This window comes from Sceloporus occidentalis, unplaced genomic scaffold, assembly GCF_023333645.1.
Source record: "Sceloporus occidentalis isolate IW3139 unplaced genomic scaffold, rSceOcc1.0.p SCAF_11, whole genome shotgun sequence".
NCBI lineage: Eukaryota > Metazoa > Chordata > Lepidosauria > Squamata > Phrynosomatidae > Sceloporus > Sceloporus occidentalis.
In genome coordinates this window covers 10,601,440-10,619,298 of record NW_028316991.1, presented here as the reverse complement: position 1 = coordinate 10,619,298, position 17,859 = coordinate 10,601,440, and the positions used below count along the sequence as shown (strand labels likewise).

Here is a 17,859-nt window from a genome sequence, read left to right as displayed (position 1 = left end):
AAGTTTACCTTTAGGACCTACCAGTATGTCATGTTTTTTTCATAGTGGCAGGGACATCTCCCTAATGTTGCGTGGGAGATCAGGCTGTAATATGTATATATGTAATCACAAGAATTGCACTACAAAATGTAATATAATGAATAATAATAGCTTTCTGAAGTGCATTTCTTACTGCTGCAGCTTTTCAGCTAAGTGATATTTTTAACTTCTACAAGCACTGCAAGGTACACTTTCTGCAAAACATTTGTATCCTCTTGACCCTTTTCCCAAGTTTTGGGGGCTCATTTGGCGACGGCTGGGGCCTACGATCGGTGCAGGGAAGATTGGAGGGAAGAGAGTTTGAAACAATGTTTCCCCCTCTATCCATAAAGGAAAAAAGTGTTAAAAAAATTAAATACATTTTAATAAAATACAGAGAGTTCCGGGTTTACATATTGATCTCACTGGCATACATAAGGTGTAAATGGATGCCTAACCATTTTTTAAAATAAATTATAAAAACCTTGACATCACGTTGCACTAGCACAACATGTAAGAATGAGCCCCCCTTCACTACTCGCAAACCCATTTACCCAGAAGTATGAAAAATACTACCCTATAGGATACTATGTAAGGGATGGATGTGGCCCTCACATACATACAAAAATATGTTATTTGTTATTTTGTGCTTATTTTGAAAGACACCCTATAATGCCATATAATGTTCATTTATTTAAACCCCTTCCTAACCCTCAAAGTCCACATACTAACTACACAATATAAACTAAAAAGTAAATACAAAAAAATGTAACCTCTCGGTCAGGTTAAAGAAAAAAAAAATCCACTGTTCTCTGCCTCTCTCCAGCTTATGATCACCATGAGAAAGAGAGAGTAGAGAATGGATAAAGAGGTAGTGCTTAAAGGGTTTCCGTTTTCACCTGACTGTATCCGTGGATGCGATTGGTTGTAAAAGAAAAGTGCAGAGCATCTGCTGTAGACCGATTGTCCCAGTCATGGAGCGGTCAGTGAAAGGGGAGACCACGTGATTGCTGCATGGGAGCTTTTTGACCGATGATGCATCAGGTACATCATTTGTCCGGTAGGAACATCTTTTCATGGTGTACCCAACACATCATTAGTTATGATGCCATTAAGGGCAAACGTTGCTGTCAGACCTTTAGACATAACTGAAAGCACAAATTAAGACTACCTATAGATTCTGCTTTTTGTTCTCCAATGAGTGCAATTGTTTTGGAAAATTTTACCTACAAGATTGGGGAATTAATTAAACATTGTTGGCCCTGCAACCGGCTTCCATGAGTTAATGACTTTTCCTTACTCTATTCCTGCAAAAGGCTGCATTAAAGGAGAAAAACAAAACAAAAAAAACCCAGCAACTTGATAACAAGACAGAGATAAACTAACGAGGAGGAATAAATCAAGCAGATCATGAATGATGGATTTGGGACAAGCAATAGGTTTACGGTAAATTCTGCTAAAGGAGAAGGGAGAGAACTTCAGAAAATGAAACTAATCAGATAATGCTGGCTATAGCACTGGCATCCAAGGACCTCAGCTTCCATTAGATTAAATGTCAATAAATAACCCCAAAACAAGGACTGACAAAAAGTACAAGAGACATTTAGTTTCAATAAGTGACATTACGTGAAAATCTGTGATGGCAACATGCCATTCTTAACCCATTAAAACCTTTGTGATCTTCCATGGCGTCACAAAAAAAAAAAAAAGCGTCCCAAAAGCCTATTGTGACGGCATGGAACATCACAAAGTAGCCAAATGTGCTCCTGTGTAATTCTCTGCCTCCAGTGCCGGAACTCTTACAGAACGGCACAAGACGTCCTTTATGAATGGATGCATCGCGTTCTCGGTAAACGTGATGGTCCATTCATGTTAAATGAGTGCTCCTGATCGGGGGAAGAAAGCGTGTCAACAGGTTGTCAAGCTGGTAAGGGTGATGGGAGTTGTGGCCCACAAGAGCCGGTGCACGAGATAAAGCAAAAGGCTGGCGTGCTTGTGAAAATATATCTCATTTTATCTTAACCGTATTACCATTTAACCTTTTGTTTTCTGTGCCTACCTTGCCCAATTTGGCGCTGTTGTGCAGTGAAACGTAGTATGTCGTGTGCCATGTAGATTTCAAAAAGTACACACACAAAAAAAAAAAAAAAAAAAAACTATGCATGGGGGGTATTTTATTATTTCTCTGCAGTTTTATGTAATCTGTGCAAACAATCCTTTGCCGAGAATTGGTGGCCATCTAACTGGTTGTGAAACGGTTTACATTTTATTTTTGCGGAAGGTAAATATAAAACGTAGATCCTGATAACAGGAAGTTAAGGTGGCTCTACCCACAGTAAACACTTAAATGGGGGTTATAGTTATTTCAATCTGTAGATTATATACATCATTTAGCGCATAGAACTGTAATACGTTGGATATTAGAAAGTGACAGATCTGCACAGCTGAGAACTCTCCAGGTTTTGGCCCGGAGACTCCGGGTGAGGCGCTGCTTCTCAAGTTTGCGGCACTCCCCACCAACAATACCGTTGTGTCCCGCGACATCAGTCGGATCGGCAACATCCCACAGAATCCAGAAAGTTCACGGGTATGCAGATCCGTTTTAAACTACGATGTTATAAGTGGCCCATCTGTGTAAATTGTGACGTACAGTAGATTAAACACACAATGTATACACTAGATCATTTTCTTTGCAGGCTACTGTTATTTTCAGTACTTTTCATAAATGCATCTAAATATGCAGAGTTGCAAAACCAAAAAAATGAAAAGATCTAACTATCGAAACAATATTTTTATTTCAGAGAATGCAGCTTGTGAATTCAAACTTTGTGAAACAGCCGGCTAATTAAGATGCCCCCTGACAACATAAGGGCCAATCTACAGCTGATCAGATTCCCATCAGACACTCTGAACTCCCAGTAAATATTACAAGAAACTGTGTTTTCTGACAAACCCAAATTACGAAAACATCTTATGTAGCGATCTATGCAAATACGTTAACCCGATTTAAAATATTACATATAAAGTATGAATTGCTAATCTGCGCAGGTCAGGGTACTAACGGCAAGACTAGGTTACAGTTGGGATCATTCATGATCTGCACTGCAGTACGGAAAAGTAGGAATTAGGAAAGGAACAGGGATGGTTTGGAGAACATAGTCTGCTTTACTGATCCATGACCGGCTGTGGCCATCCATGCCACCACAAATGCAATTCACCCATTTGGGTTTGCAAGCCACATCACGACGTTTGAATCACACCAGAGGTTGTGTTGTCCCTTCAGAAGCCTTATATGCAGGACGAAATCGGGGGCTATTTGCCACAATTCATTGTTTACATGACGCCACTAAGTCATTTCCTTGGTTAGAGCTGCAGTTTACTCGCACTAAAGGCCTCCTCCTGGCTCATGAGTAGGAGCAGAACACACACAGCCTAATGCAGCAGAACCAGCAGCAACCCAGACAGCCCGAAGACTTCACTCAACACAGATCCGGTGTCCGATCCCATCACGCGTTCCTACTCCGTTAAACACACACCCTATCTTCTCTATATAACGCCACACAGGCTCCACCAGCGGCTTCAAAACCGATTAGGGGGAAATGAATAACATGTCCAATCTAAGAAAGCCAACAAAACACAGCAAATTACCAACCAATAAATCGGTATACGGCACCGGTTCCCCGTTCCGTGCTCAGAATCCCCAATTCCCGGGTTCTGACCGCTGCCACTCCGCGTTCCGTATTACAGGCAGTAATGGCGTCTACCGATCTGCCTGACGAACGTACTGCGCATGTGCGGGGAAAAGGGTGCAGGGCGCAGCTTCCGAGATGAACCGTTTGGAACGTTCTAGCGCCGATCTATAGTTCCTGCGTATAGAAGAAATACGGTGCATGACAACACGTAATGCGACGTCATTAAAGTTACATCAAATGCGATATTTCATCACAAAGATTAGCGCTTATCTTTCAACCAGTTGTTGCTTTTAATTTTTGTGTAAAGACAGAGCGGTTTTTTTTTTATCCTTCAGATTTCTGAGGTTCTCGAATTTTATTCGTCTACAAAAGCTAATAAAAATCCCTGCTAAATAGATAAACTCAGGACAGCTTGTCTTGATTTTAGAAACACTCAATGTTTTATGGGTTTTTTTGCAATTAATACAAGTAGCATATCTCTATTTTCAAACCATTTTTTTCTCAAATCTGTTAATTCTGCCCCCATGTGTGATTTGGGACATCTTTGAAGCCAGTCAGTTCAGCTTACCCTATTAAACCATATATATTTGAGCTGTAGAATATGCTTGAAAACACATCAAGGTATTTCAAATGCTGGCATTTTAACCATTTCCAGGCACTAATTCTACTACCAGCATTTTTTTTCAATGTTTGTGGTAGGATTTGGTTGTGTTTTTCCCCCCACACACAGTACTGAACCCATATTGGGGTGCTGTTTATCAGTGACATATACCAAGGGCTGTATATTCATACCTAAAGTACAATGCGTGTGAAAATAACACAAAAAATTACTACCACAAACTTTGGACAAAGGCTGGTAGTAGAATTAGTGCAAGGGAAAGAGTTAAAATATCGGTATTTAAAATACCCTGGAATGTCTAATTTAAAATATATATATATAGTTTGATGGGGTAAATTGATTTGGCCTGGTTCAAAGATATCCCAAATGTATCTTTGTACAAGGCCAAAACAATTTACCCCATGAAACTATATAGTTAAAAAAAAAGGCAGGATGACCAGATGGTAAAATTTGAAAAAAAAAGCACTCCTCTACCCCAGTCTCAAAGGGTAAAAAAAATAATAAACAGTTCTGTCTAAACAGAGTCAGCTCAAGATTATGTGACCCTGGGAATTTGCCCATTAACCCAGAAACTCCCAGTCAAACGATACAAATTGTCAGGAAAGGCTCAGTTATAAAAACATTCACAGTTAATGAAATATATGTTGTCCAGAACAGCCTACATTGCCTTATTCTGATGAGAGGACCTGTACAAGTGTCCAGTAAAGCGTGGATTGTGTGCTACGGCATATATATATATATATATATATAGGGTAGCAGAAGTATCAGTGGCGTCTCCAGGTTTCATATTTAGGGGGGGCACATGGGGGGCCAGGGACCAAAGTAGGGGGGCCAATTATAAAACGGTACATATACACTATATATATATATATATATATATATATATATATATATACACACACACACACACACGTTAGACGTGCATTTTTAACTACATAATATGCACTTATCTCTTTGAAGTAAAGACTGTGATTAAAATATGATTTCAAAATAACAGCTAAAGTGACAGTTATTTTTCATTCTTTAATATTAGCCCCTGCTGACAATATATATAAATATTAGACCCTGCTGCAGATATATAGAAATATTAGACCCTGCTGCAGATATATATTAATATTAACCCCTGCTGCAGATATATATTAATATTAGCCCCTGCTGCAGATACATACTTATATTATACCCTGATGCCGATATACATAGAAATTATACCCTGCTGCCAACATATATTAATATTAGCCCCTACTGCCGATATATATTATTAGTCCCTGCAGCCAATATATATAAATATTAGCCCCTGCAGCCAATATTTATTGATAATAGGCCCTGCAGCCGATATACCGTATTTGCTCGATTATAAGACGAGGTTTTTTTCAGAGCAAATGCTCTGAAAAATACCCCTCGTCTTCTAATCGGGGTCGTCTTCTAATCAGACCTCAAATAGAGGTCTGATTATGAGACTAAGATCCAGATCCCCCGCACCGCTGCAGGGGACCTGGATCCTCCTGTCTCCCCCCCCACACTTACTTACCGGTGCTTCCTGCTGTATTGCCGGGGCAGCGGGTTGACGTCTACGCGATCCGCGTAGACAACGTCCACTGCAGCCGGAAGGAGGTGTGGCTAGCAGCGGGGGTTGTCTGCGTCCGTCGCGGATACCTTCCCCGACTGTCAGAAATCAGAGTTCCCCGCACAGGTGCCGGAACTCTGATCTCTGACAGCCGGGAAAGGTATCCGCGACGGACGCAGACAACCCCCCGCTGCCAACTCCACCTCCTTCCGGCTGCAGCGGAAGGAGACGTCAACCCGCTGCCCCGGCAATACAGCAGGAATCTGGAAGCACCGGTAAGTGTGTGTGCGTGTGTGTGTTAAATGGGGGACATAAGGCATTTCTGGAATGCCTTATACCCCTATATGCCACTCTGGCACTTAGGGGGTTAAAAGGCATATTATGGGGCAGAGTGGCATATAGGGAGTTATAAGGCATTTCAGGAAGCAGAGTGGCGTTAAGGGGGCATTTAATAGAGCACTCTGCCTCCTGAAATGCCTTATAGAGTGCTCTATACAATGCCTTTTAACTCCCTTAATGCCACTGCCTCCTGGAATGCCTTATACCTCCCTATATGCCACTCTGCCCCATAATATGCATTTTAACCCCCTAAAAGCCAGAATGGGATATAGGGGTATAAGGCATTTCTGGAGGCAGAGTGGCACATAGGGGGTCAAAAGGCATACCATGGGGCACAGTGGCATATAGAGGGTTAAAAGGCATATCATGGGCCACAGTGCCATATTGGTGTGGCAAGCCTGGGGGCAGATGTGCGTAACTGGGGGACAGGTTGGAAAATACAAGGAAATAAAAACAAAAAAAATATTTTTCTCAATCATAGCTTTTATTTAAAAAAATAGTTTACATGAATTAACATTTACTGGTAAAACTTTTTTCCTTTAGGGTCGTCTTATATTCAGGCTTTTTCTTTTTTTCCTAAGTTAATATTCAGATTTTGGGGGGTCGTCTTATAATCAGGGTCGTCTTATAATCGAGCAAATACGGTATATAAACATTAGTCCCAGCTTCCGATATATATTAATATTAGCCCCTGCAGCCAATATATATTAATATTAGACCCTGCTGCCAATATATTTGCCACACTGACTGCAGATCAGGGGAAGACAGTGAGAGTCAGTGCAGTGTTCCCTCCTTCTGACTGCACCGTGACATTGAGAGGTCCTCTCCCCTGTAATCATCCCCAGAGTCCCTTTGTCCCCTCATTCACTAAACCATAGCGCTCTTTTACTTACACCCTGTAGTTCAGGTATAGATCAAATAAACAACACATGGAAACAGCACATGCAACTGAATGAGATTAAAAAAAACCTTGTATTTGCAGGTATACATAAATAATGTATGGAAACATAGCATTGCAGGTATAAACCAACAGAACATACAAACCCAGCATTGCAGGTATATATCAACTGGAAATCACATGTACACTCAGCACTGAAGGTTTAGATCAAATAATCAACACATGGAAACAGCACTCCAGGTATTGATCAACTGAATAAGACATGCAAATCCTATATTTGCAGGTAAACATTAATAATGTATGGAAATATAGCCGATACAGATGAACAGAATGACACAAAACCCAGCTTTGCAGATATAAATCAATTGGAAATTACATATAAACTCTGCATTAAAGGTATAGATAAACCCCCCTAAATTACAGGCATAGATCACTGGTCACACACCCCAAAGCCAGCCCTGGTGTCCACACTGCCCATATAGAACCTGACCAGCACCTAAGTTACACATTATGTCAACTTTGTCCCCAAACAGCTGAACGTACGCCGTTTTTGTCCCATAAAGACCTCTCCCTCCCAATCTATCCTATCTACCCCCTCTCCCTCCCAATCTATCCTATCTACCACATCTCCCTCCCTATCTACCACATCTGCCTCTCTATCTACCACATCTGCCTCCCAATCTATCCTATATACCCCCCTCTCCCTCCCAATCTATCCTATGTACCCCCCTCTCCCTCCCAATCTATCCTATGTACCCCCCTCTCCCTCCCAATCTATCCTATCTACCCCCTCTCCCTCCCAATCAATCCTATCTACCCCCTCTCCCTCCCAATCAATCCTAACTATCCCCTCTCCCTCCCAATGTATCCCATCCACCCCCATCTCCCTCCCAATCTACCCCCTCTCCTTCCCAATCTATCCTTATCTACCCCTTCTCACTTCCTATCTACCTCTTCTCTCTAACCCCCTCCTAACTTTCTAACCCCCCCTTTGAAGTTCACTTACCTTGGGCTTGTCCAGCGGTGAGATCGCGAGGTCTCTGTATCCCTGGTTCTGCCGGCTTCACTGCTGGGCGCCGGATATGACGACATATACCGGCGCTCAGCTTGAAATGCCGGCACTGCGAACCAGGAAGAGGCCTCACGGTCGCGGAGAAGAGTGAGAGGCGCCGAACGGTTGCTCAGAACTTATTCCTCAGCAACCGCTCGGCGCCTCTCACTCTCTCCTCCGGGTCTATTAAAAAAAAAAAAAAAAGCCGGCGTTTCAATTGGGGGGGCACACCGGGGGGCACAGCATGATGTAGGGGGGGCCATGGCCCCCTCTGGCCCCCCCTGCCGATGCCACTGAGAAGTATTATTAAACACTCATCTACAGACACCAGACAAGCCAGAAGGCTTGCTTTTCCCTCAGAAATCTCATGGTGCTTTCACAACCACAAGGGATTCTGGGTAGGCACATGCAAATAAGGTAAACATATATATATATATATATACACATACACACACACACAAATAATTACATATATTGTAATTTAGTATGTTTTGTGAATTTGCCGCTTTATAAAAAAAGGTTGCGCTTTAAGAGGGCACTTTTTACAGGGCATCCGCGCTTACGGTATGATTTATGAATGACAACCAATGTAATGGCATCTAAAGGAACAAAATGCCACCTGCTATTCAGGAAACAGTAGCACGAAATGTATATATTTTTGTGTGAGAGAGTGATACATTATTTTGAGCGAACACAGGTTGTATCTGAAGAAAGGACCTCTGAGATCTGGAGAATTTACGTATGACTCGGTTTTTTTTAGTATTAGCGCAATGGATGGCATCACAAGCGACTGGGAATCCATTTTACGATTGGTTGCGGTCTCGAGAGTTTAGAACATCAACCTGGCATGTCACGTGCTGCGTCACAGCGGCGAGCGTTCTCTCTGGAAGCGGTGGTGAGCGCCATTTTCTTGCTGAGGGAGGTCGTTGAGGCGCTAGCGGACCGTGTTGTTTATCCTTGTTTGAGGGTCCTTATGGTCGTTGCGTTCCGGTAAATATTGCCAGTTGTGCAGTTTTGGGAGGAGAGACTAATGCATCGCGGGGAGGAACGGGGCTGGTGTCGAATTGATAGGGATGTACGGCCGGTGGTTCGCTAGGCCTGTGTGTAAAACCTCACGGCTAATATGCAGTGTTGGTGCCTGATGCTCCGGGTTTGCAAGCATGATTCACTTGCGCTCCGGTTGCCGATCTGGTAACATGGCGCATCCGTGGACGAGCTGCTGTCTACAGTGTGTTCCGGTGCTTGGCATTTGAGCCTCACCTTTTGATCGGAGTGGTGGCGGCTTTATTAATTGGAATCGGTTTTTTGGATTGTGAGCTAAGCAGCCTAAACTATAAATAGATCCTCCTATCTGGACGCGGCCGGGCTTTAAGGAGTCCCACCCATACTCTGGCTTGTTCTTTGCTGTTCCTGTAGCTACCGAGAGGACCCCTTGCGCCACATGCGTTGGAATACGGCAGAACACCTGAATGAAACTCACTGGCTTCTCATCCACTCTATGCATGGAAACGGTGTCAGAGGCACTTTCCTATTCGGATTCCAAAATAAAGCGGCTCAAGCTGTTCCAGCTTTAATGATTTTGTCTTTTTGATGACCTGACTCATAAAAGGTCACGATGAATCAATCTTATTTGGCACTTAAAGTGTGCAAATGGCTGTAACTCTTTATTATACATGGTTTCTTGGGGTCTGGAGACCTACATGTTGCCTCCCATCTCAATCCCTCCTTTGCTTGTTGTGGCTTAAGTGTGCGGTTTCTGTCTCTACTTCTCTGTTAAGATTTATTAGAGGAGCTTCGCTTCACAGCGGATGAGCGCGGCTTGGTTCATCTACTCGGTCTTTTGTCCCCCTCGCTCTATTTGCCTCTACCACTTCTGATGAGAAGCGGTTCTATTTCTCTTGTTAAAGTCTAAACCTCTGGCTTACTTTAAGTATTGAAATTGTAAAGCAAAGATCACTTTTAGTTATCTTTCTGTCTTTAGATTGTTGTCCCAAAGTATTTATGGTAGTACCTGATGGCATCATTTTAAAAATTATTCCGTTTGTGAGACTTTGTGTTACATGGAGGAGCACAGGTAGTACACGTTTCTGGTGCCACGAAGGAGCAAAGTTTTTTTTATGCTGGTCCTTTGCCCCTCTTTTAATGGGTTGGGGTTTAAAAACACCATTGGATATCATGGAACTTCTAATGTGCAGTGCGTGTAACATTGTATGGATTCTAAGTTCAGGACCTTTGTGAGTTCGCATTTTCAACCCGTTACTTCTTACATCTTATCCTAGAAGAATTTTCTCAGCATCCATGGAACAATTTCCAGGCAACGAGTGTCTGTGAACTAGTGAAAGCGTTCAGATCTCTGCTGCCGGTGTTCACAAACGGTTTAACCAGCAGGACGGTGGCTTTTCTGAGTTTTTAATGAATCCTGTCTTTATAACAGTTGATCGGGTTTTGTATTAAAGTAGCCACTGTTGTAATGTTTGGCTATGTTTGGTTTCCTTTAAATGTTTGATTTCTGTGGGATTTTGCTTTAAAGCAGCTGCCAAGATAATCATGCATCTGATGAATGGAAATGCACGTTGCTGCCGTTCTTGTTGAAAAGGTTACACGGTAGCTTTGTGTGTTTATGTAAGTTCATGAACCTCGATTTAAGTCATCACTGACAACAATGGTTTGGATCTTTGTGGATATGATTGTTAATCATGTGAACTACTGTCTGTTATACTTGTAAAGGATTCGGAAAACATTTATTTTGCCTTAATATCTGTTTTAACTTCTTTCCACAGTTAAGTTGTTAGCAAATTAACAGGTCATCTGAAAACACAGGTAAGCTGTAAAAAAAAAACTAGCCTATTTAAACTTTATGAAAGTATGTATGTAGTTATAATCCGATTCAATCACAGAATGGATGGGATTTGTGGTTAAGGAGATTAGATCCCAGTCACCAAGGTAATTTATGGTTTCTTCTGTAACTCCTTCATACTGTCTATTGGCCCTTATAATAAACATTTGGATTGAAAATGCAAATGGAGTCAAAACTTGGATGCAGTATCCGTGAGGTCCATGGATGTATCTAAATGTGTGGAGAGTTCACTTTGCAAAACGACTTTGCCAAATAGACATTTAATTAACTTTTCTTTACCAGCATTTGAAACGCATGGATTACATTTTTGTGTGCAAAGGTACTACATATAACCAGTACCAGGCTCTTCTCTTTCCATGTTACTGCATTTGTGGCATAAATCCTCTAATTGCTGGCAGTTGGCATTATGTTTGTATTACATTACATGCTGATTTGATCCAAAATGTTTTAATTTGATTTTAATAAGGCTTAAGTTTGAATAGTTACTTTTGGACTTTTCCAGTTCAGGCCTTCCAAGTGTTTTGGCGTTGCATTCATTTGTATTTTTTCCATCTTATTTAAAGGCAACACTCCATTTCAGAATGACTTAGCATATCCATGTTTTGGTACCTTTGTTTGTTTTTAAAGACTACATATTAAAAATGCTGTTTATATACTTGTTTTTTTGTCTGCAGGTATCATTCAATCCAAACCTAAAAATGGCAGTAGTCATCCGTTTACAGGGACTTCCTGTTATAGCTGGGTCTGCTGATATTCGGCATTTCTTCTCTGGATTGAGTATTCCGGATGGAGGTGTTCATATTATTGGCGGAAAGTCTGGTGAAGCCTTTATTATATTTGCCACCGATGAAGATGCCAGGCGGGCTATGAGCCGGGCTGGCGGTGTTATAAAGAAATCTTACATCCAGCTTTTTCTAAGCAGCAAGACAGAAATGCAAAACACTTTAGACATGAACCGCAAAGGAACCAGAGATTCAAAGCATTCGGGTCCTGTTGGAGATCTTTCAACGATATCGACTACAGCGAAGAAAGGAATGAATCAAAATAAACTTGATAATCATTCTGATTCTGGGTTTCATAGTAGTGGAATAAAGCATGCGGATAAACTGCACAAACCAAATGAGGCAAAGAGAGACAACAGGGAACCTAAAGAAGATGATAGTATTTATGTTTTTTTATATGGTCTTCCATATAGTGCAACACCTGATGACATCAGATCCTTTTTTGATGGTTTACATTTGGTTGATATTATCTTTCTGCTACGTCCAAATGGTGTTAGGAATGGAAATGCTTTTGTCAAGTTCGGTAGCGTTGGTGACGCTAATGCAGCGCTCAAGCATAATAATGAATACATGGGTCACAGGTTTATATCTGTAAAGAAGACTTCTGAAGAAAAATGGGTTGAAGCTGGTGGCCAAATTGATGACCTAGATATGCAACGCGATCCTGTTGGAGACGGTTATGGTCGCGTAAGAAATCGTTCTAGATCACCAAGGAGGCAAAGAACAAGGTCTCAATCGCCTCATCTTCAGCAGTTTTATATTCATCTGACTAACTTATCCTTTAGTGTCGCTAAACACGATATAAAGAATTTTCTAAGTGATCCAGATATGGCAGACACGCAGATCAAATTTCTGTTGGATGAGTATAAAAACAGAACAAGGGAAGGGTTTGTTATGCTAGATAATAAAAGGCAGTATGAAAAGTGTCTTGGTTTACACAGAAGAGAATTAAAAGGGCGTCTAGTTTATGTATTTCCTATTACTAGAAAAGAAATGTTGCAGTTAATTGACTCGCATGAACAACCATCGCCATCCATAAGAAGCAATTCACGAGACAGGAATTTTTCAAAAGGAAGCTTGAAAGAACATGCTAATTTAAAAAGATGCTTATATCTAAGGAATTTTCCTTTTGATGTGAGCAAAGGTGAAGTCCAGAAATTTTTTGTTGGATTTGCTGTGCGTGAGGATGACATTATCTTGCTTTATGATAATAAAGGCGTTGGACTAGGGGAAGCCGTGGTAAGATTTCCATCTGAAGAACAAGCCATCCTGGCTGAAGGTTTAAATCGTCAACGGTTCTTGGGGACAGAAGTCCTTTTGAGGCGCATCTCTGAGGAACAGACTAAACAGTTTGGCTCTTTCCCTGATGCACCAGAGATGAGAGATGCAAGGAACTCTCCTGTCTATGAAGATGACTTTCGTGAGCCAGTAAGTTCACGTGATCGTACTGACCATCCCCTTGACGTGAGTGAAGATTTTGGGAATAGATTGTATGAGCCTGTTCAACACTCTGTGGGCTTGTCTGATTTTGGGCAAGGACATAATTTCAGAGGTTCACCAGAAAGGCAAAGTCCATACCATATGAATGTTCACAGAGGTAGTGAGCCTTTTGGGAAGTTTGATATTGAAGAAAGAAAGATGATGGATTACAGCGACTCAGAAGTTGATCAGAACCAAAGCTTTGGAAACAGGTCAAGTGGAGCTTTAATACGTATGAGGAATTTACCATTTACTGCTACAACAGAAGAAGTCTTAGATTTTTTTTATGGTTACAACGTAATTCCTGAATCTATCAATTTCAAACGTACAAAAAATGGATTGTCCACAGGAACAGCAACTGTGTGCATAAAGGATTATAATGAGGCAGTTGCTGCTGTCAATGAACTTAATGAGAGACCTATAGGATCCCGTAAAGTTATCTTGAGTCTGTTGAAAATCTAAAACAAAGGGATTTTTTTCCACTTTGTTTTTGTTTCCCTTTGACACGTGTTAGTGTTGGCCTGATTATATAAGTTTCTTTACTTTTCTAAACAAAATGAGCCAAAAGTTAAGCCAGTGCAGCTAATTTTCATAAGTTAGTCAAAATTGTGTTAAGCAAGAGTGCATCATTTATGTCTTTGGTCACTTTAAATATTCTAATTTTCAATATATTTCCAGTTTATTTTCAGATGTGAGTTTTGATGTACAGATTAAAAGTTATACATTGCATAAGACTGTCTAGATATTTCCTTGTTAAAGAATAAAAATTATACAAGCCATTGCTTTAAAAACCGTTTAATGTGGTCGTGTTTGGTATGACTTGTTACATTAAGTTATACAGTCATAAAATATGGTGGAGAAATGGATAGCAAGTGCCCCCTATGGAATTTCATTGGTGAGTATTCTCACAATCCTTTAAAACATTGGAGACTAAGTGCCAAAGGACTGTCATCTGATTATGGAACATCCACATTTCTTGGACAATTTGAGGTGTCATGATTAATATGTAGAATTCCAGACCATGCTGTTAACATTTGAATTTTTGACAGTGTGACCCAAACTAGAATACTCGGTTTTACTGAAAGCTTTGTTTTCTTGAGTGTCACAATTCTTGGAGCTGATATATAATCAGGTTATTCAAAACTACAAAGTGGGAGGAAAAAGCTGCATTTTGTTTCCCACTTCAAATACTTTTCACTACTGTCTGCATGCATGTGAAAATTTGGACTATAATTCTGACTTTCTGAACATGGTGTTAGTAACACGGTTATAACTAAGCTTTAGGTAGAACTGACACTTGCTTTGGGACATTAGACCTGTGGGTGCAAAAAATACTTTGTAACACATGGAATGGCAGATAAAACAAAGATTTACATTGTGTGCTTGGACCTTCCCTTAGCATAAATGAAAGAAGACATGAACAGCGATGGCTGTGACACTGAAACTACTGCTAACGTTTATATCATCCCTACATCAGGAAATACCATGGGTGTTCTCTTTATGGTTTTTATTCACTTGTGCCTTAATTCATTAGTGCTGTCTCCACAAAAAAAGATATGCACCTTTTTAATAGTTGTAGTTTGTTTACAGTCCTGTGAAAAAGAAACCCTCTAAATTCTATGGTTTTATATATCAGGATATAACTATACGCTGTTCCTTAGATCTTAAGATTAGGTAATTACAACCTTAGGTGAGCGATGACACATGACATAATACAGTGTCTTGATGTATTCAACAAAAATAAAGCTGAAATGGAGAAGCCATGTTTGAAGAACAAAGTACACCTTATGACTCAATAGCTTGTAGAACCATCTTTAGCAATAAGTTGAAGTATTAGTCTCCTGTGTGATTATTATACGTTATCATTGGTCTTGCATCATTGTAACTTGAAAAAGACCTTATTGTGAGGTTGAAACAGTTTTTTCTTCCTCTAATAAACCTGCCTGACGCTGGAATCTTTGAGTGCCTGGAGCCTTATTTATCTTTTTGATTTACTGGGGAGCTGGCCCTTCCTGGCACAGTTAAGCACCTGAGTTCCTTTGGAGTGTGCAGATTCCTTATTCTGGTTATTCACACCATTGTGGATGAATTTTGGTGCACTCGCTCTAGTTCATTGAGGTTTTCAGGCTTTTTTTATGCACAGATCTCTTAAGGCCCCCCACAGCGTTGAGGCTGTATTTTGGGCCATTGCAACACCTTGATTTTTTTTCTTTTTCAGGCATTCTGTTGTAGATTTGCTGATGTGCTTGGGATTATTGTTCCATTGCATGACCCGTTTTCGGCCAAGCTTTAGCTGTTGGACAGATGGCCTCCCATTTGACTCTAGAATAGTTTGGTATACAGAGGAAATTATGGCTGACTCAATGACTGCAAGGTTCCCAGGTCCTGTGTCTGCAAAAAAAGGCCTAAATCACCCCCCATTGTGCTTGACAGTTGGTAAGAGGAGTTGTGCTGATATGCTGTGGTGTTTTTTTTGCCAAATGTGATGCTGTGCGTTACGGTCAACCATCTCCACTTTGGTCTGTTCTGTCGAAAGGACATTTATTTCTGAAGTCTTGTGGCTTGTTCAGTTGCAACTTTGCAAACCTAAGCTATGCTGCCACGGTCTTCTTAGGTAGAAGAGGCTTTCTCCTGGCATCCTTTCCAAACATGAACTTTTGTTGTTTTTGCAATTTCTCTGAGCATTGCACCATCTAACCTTGGAAGGAATTTGCTGGAACGTCCACTCCTGGGAAGATTGGCAACTGAGTTGAATGTTTTCCAATAATCTTTCTTACTTTGGAAATAGCATTATAAACCTTACTGGATTGATGGGCGCCAACAATTGCTTCTCTTAGATCGTCGCTGATGTCTTTCCTCCTTGAAATTGTGTTAACTCACACCACAAAGCTACAGACCAGCAAACTGCTAAAATAGGTGGTTGCATATGCTGATCAATTAATCAAGGGCATTTAATTAGCAGAACCTGTCTGCTACTTGGCTTCTTAATTCCTACGGAAGCAGTAAGGGTGTACTTGGTTTTTCACGCATGGCTCTCCTGCTGAATAAAGCATGACACAATGTAATATGTTAAATGTTTATCTGAAGATTTTGGAACTTTGGTTAATGATATCATTAATCTGAAATCCTTTCTTTGCCTTTTAACTCATAAAGGAGAATCAGATATTCAGAAACACGGCAGCAACATGGGGATTCATTAACTAAAGGGAGTGTTGTGGTTTGAACTCCCTCACTTAACTGTTCATTATGAAGGGCCAACAAGGACTGAACTTACCCTGTGTAATGTATACAACATGTAAGGAGACTGAAGAAATCACTCTAGTAGAGTAAAGGAGATGAAATACAACTCTCCTGTTAAACCTATTTTTAGCCAATAAACCCCTCTTGAGAGGTTCGTTCTGTGCTTTTTTTTTTTTTTTTCTTTCATATGCATTGTATGAAATATCACTCTCGGACAGTTGAATTGTGCTCTGTATATTTTATAGGTCACAAAGTTTGCCAAAACCCAAGAAATTCCTGTTTTTTTATTAAATATATAGATTTATGCTGTTGTAATGCTTCAACTATTCCTTATGGCTTTACACTGTCAGGGATATCCTTGCACCAAGAGGAAACAAGTTAAATGTGTTGCATGTAATAACCTACATTACTGTACACTCAAAATGGATATAAAATACCGTATTTGCTTGATTATAAGACGATGCTCTGAAAAATACCCCTCGTCTTATAATCGAGGTCGTCTTCTAATCAGACCTCAAAAAAAATGTCCGCTGGGGCCAGGCTGCTTACCGGTGCTTTGGTCGCAAGCAGTGTCTCTTCTAGCAGCAGGAGAACAGGAAGCTAGCAGAGTGTCACATAATTCTGCCTTCCCCCTCCTTCCTCTGGGGGCGGGGCCAGAGAAGTTGCTCGCACAGCCGGGCCCCTGCAGAAGTCTTCGAGTGAGAGATCTGCAGTTCAGGTAAGGGGGTGGGGGAGGGTTTTTGTGATTAATGTGTGAAGTATGTGTGATTAATGGAATGAATGAGTATTTAAATGTTTGTGAATGAGTGTGTGTGTGATAGCATGGATGTGTAAGAGGGGGGGGTGGTGGTAGCATGGCATAGGGAGGCTGTACTCACGCTCCTATCATCCCCAGGTTCCAGCATGTACTGGCTGCCTTGGCTTGATAGGAGTGTGATTGCTGTTCGTATATATACCTCCAGAAATGCCTTTTAACCCCCTATATGCCACTCTGTCCCATGATATGCCTTTTAACCCCCTATATGCCACTCTGGCATATAGGGGGTTAAAAGGCATATCATGGGGCAGAGTGGCATATAGGAGGGTATAAGACATTTCTGGGGGCAGATGTGCATAACTGGGGGGGCAGGTTGGCAAATAAAAGGAAATAAAAAAAATATATATTTTTCTCAATCATAGCTTTTATTAAATATGAAAAAAATGTTTACATGAATTAATATTTAGTAGTAAAACTTTTTTCCTATAGGGTAGTCAGGCTTTTTGTTTTTTTTCCTAAATTAATATTTAGATTTTCGGGGGTCTTCTTATAATCAGGGTCAT

At 40.8% G+C, this 17,859-nt stretch overlaps 1 protein-coding gene across 1 annotated transcript; it reads left to right on the top strand.

The window, feature by feature from the left end:
- The first annotated feature begins 11,736 nt into the window (after positions 1-11,736).
- On the top strand, positions 11,737-13,761 carry LOC149305544 (RNA-binding protein 12B-B-like). The gene has a single exon (XM_089477565.1). It carries the CDS (start codon positions 11,737-11,739, stop codon positions 13,759-13,761), a length of 2,025 nt encoding a protein of 674 aa, XP_089333691.1.
- The last annotated feature ends 4,098 nt before the right edge of the window (positions 13,762-17,859 follow it).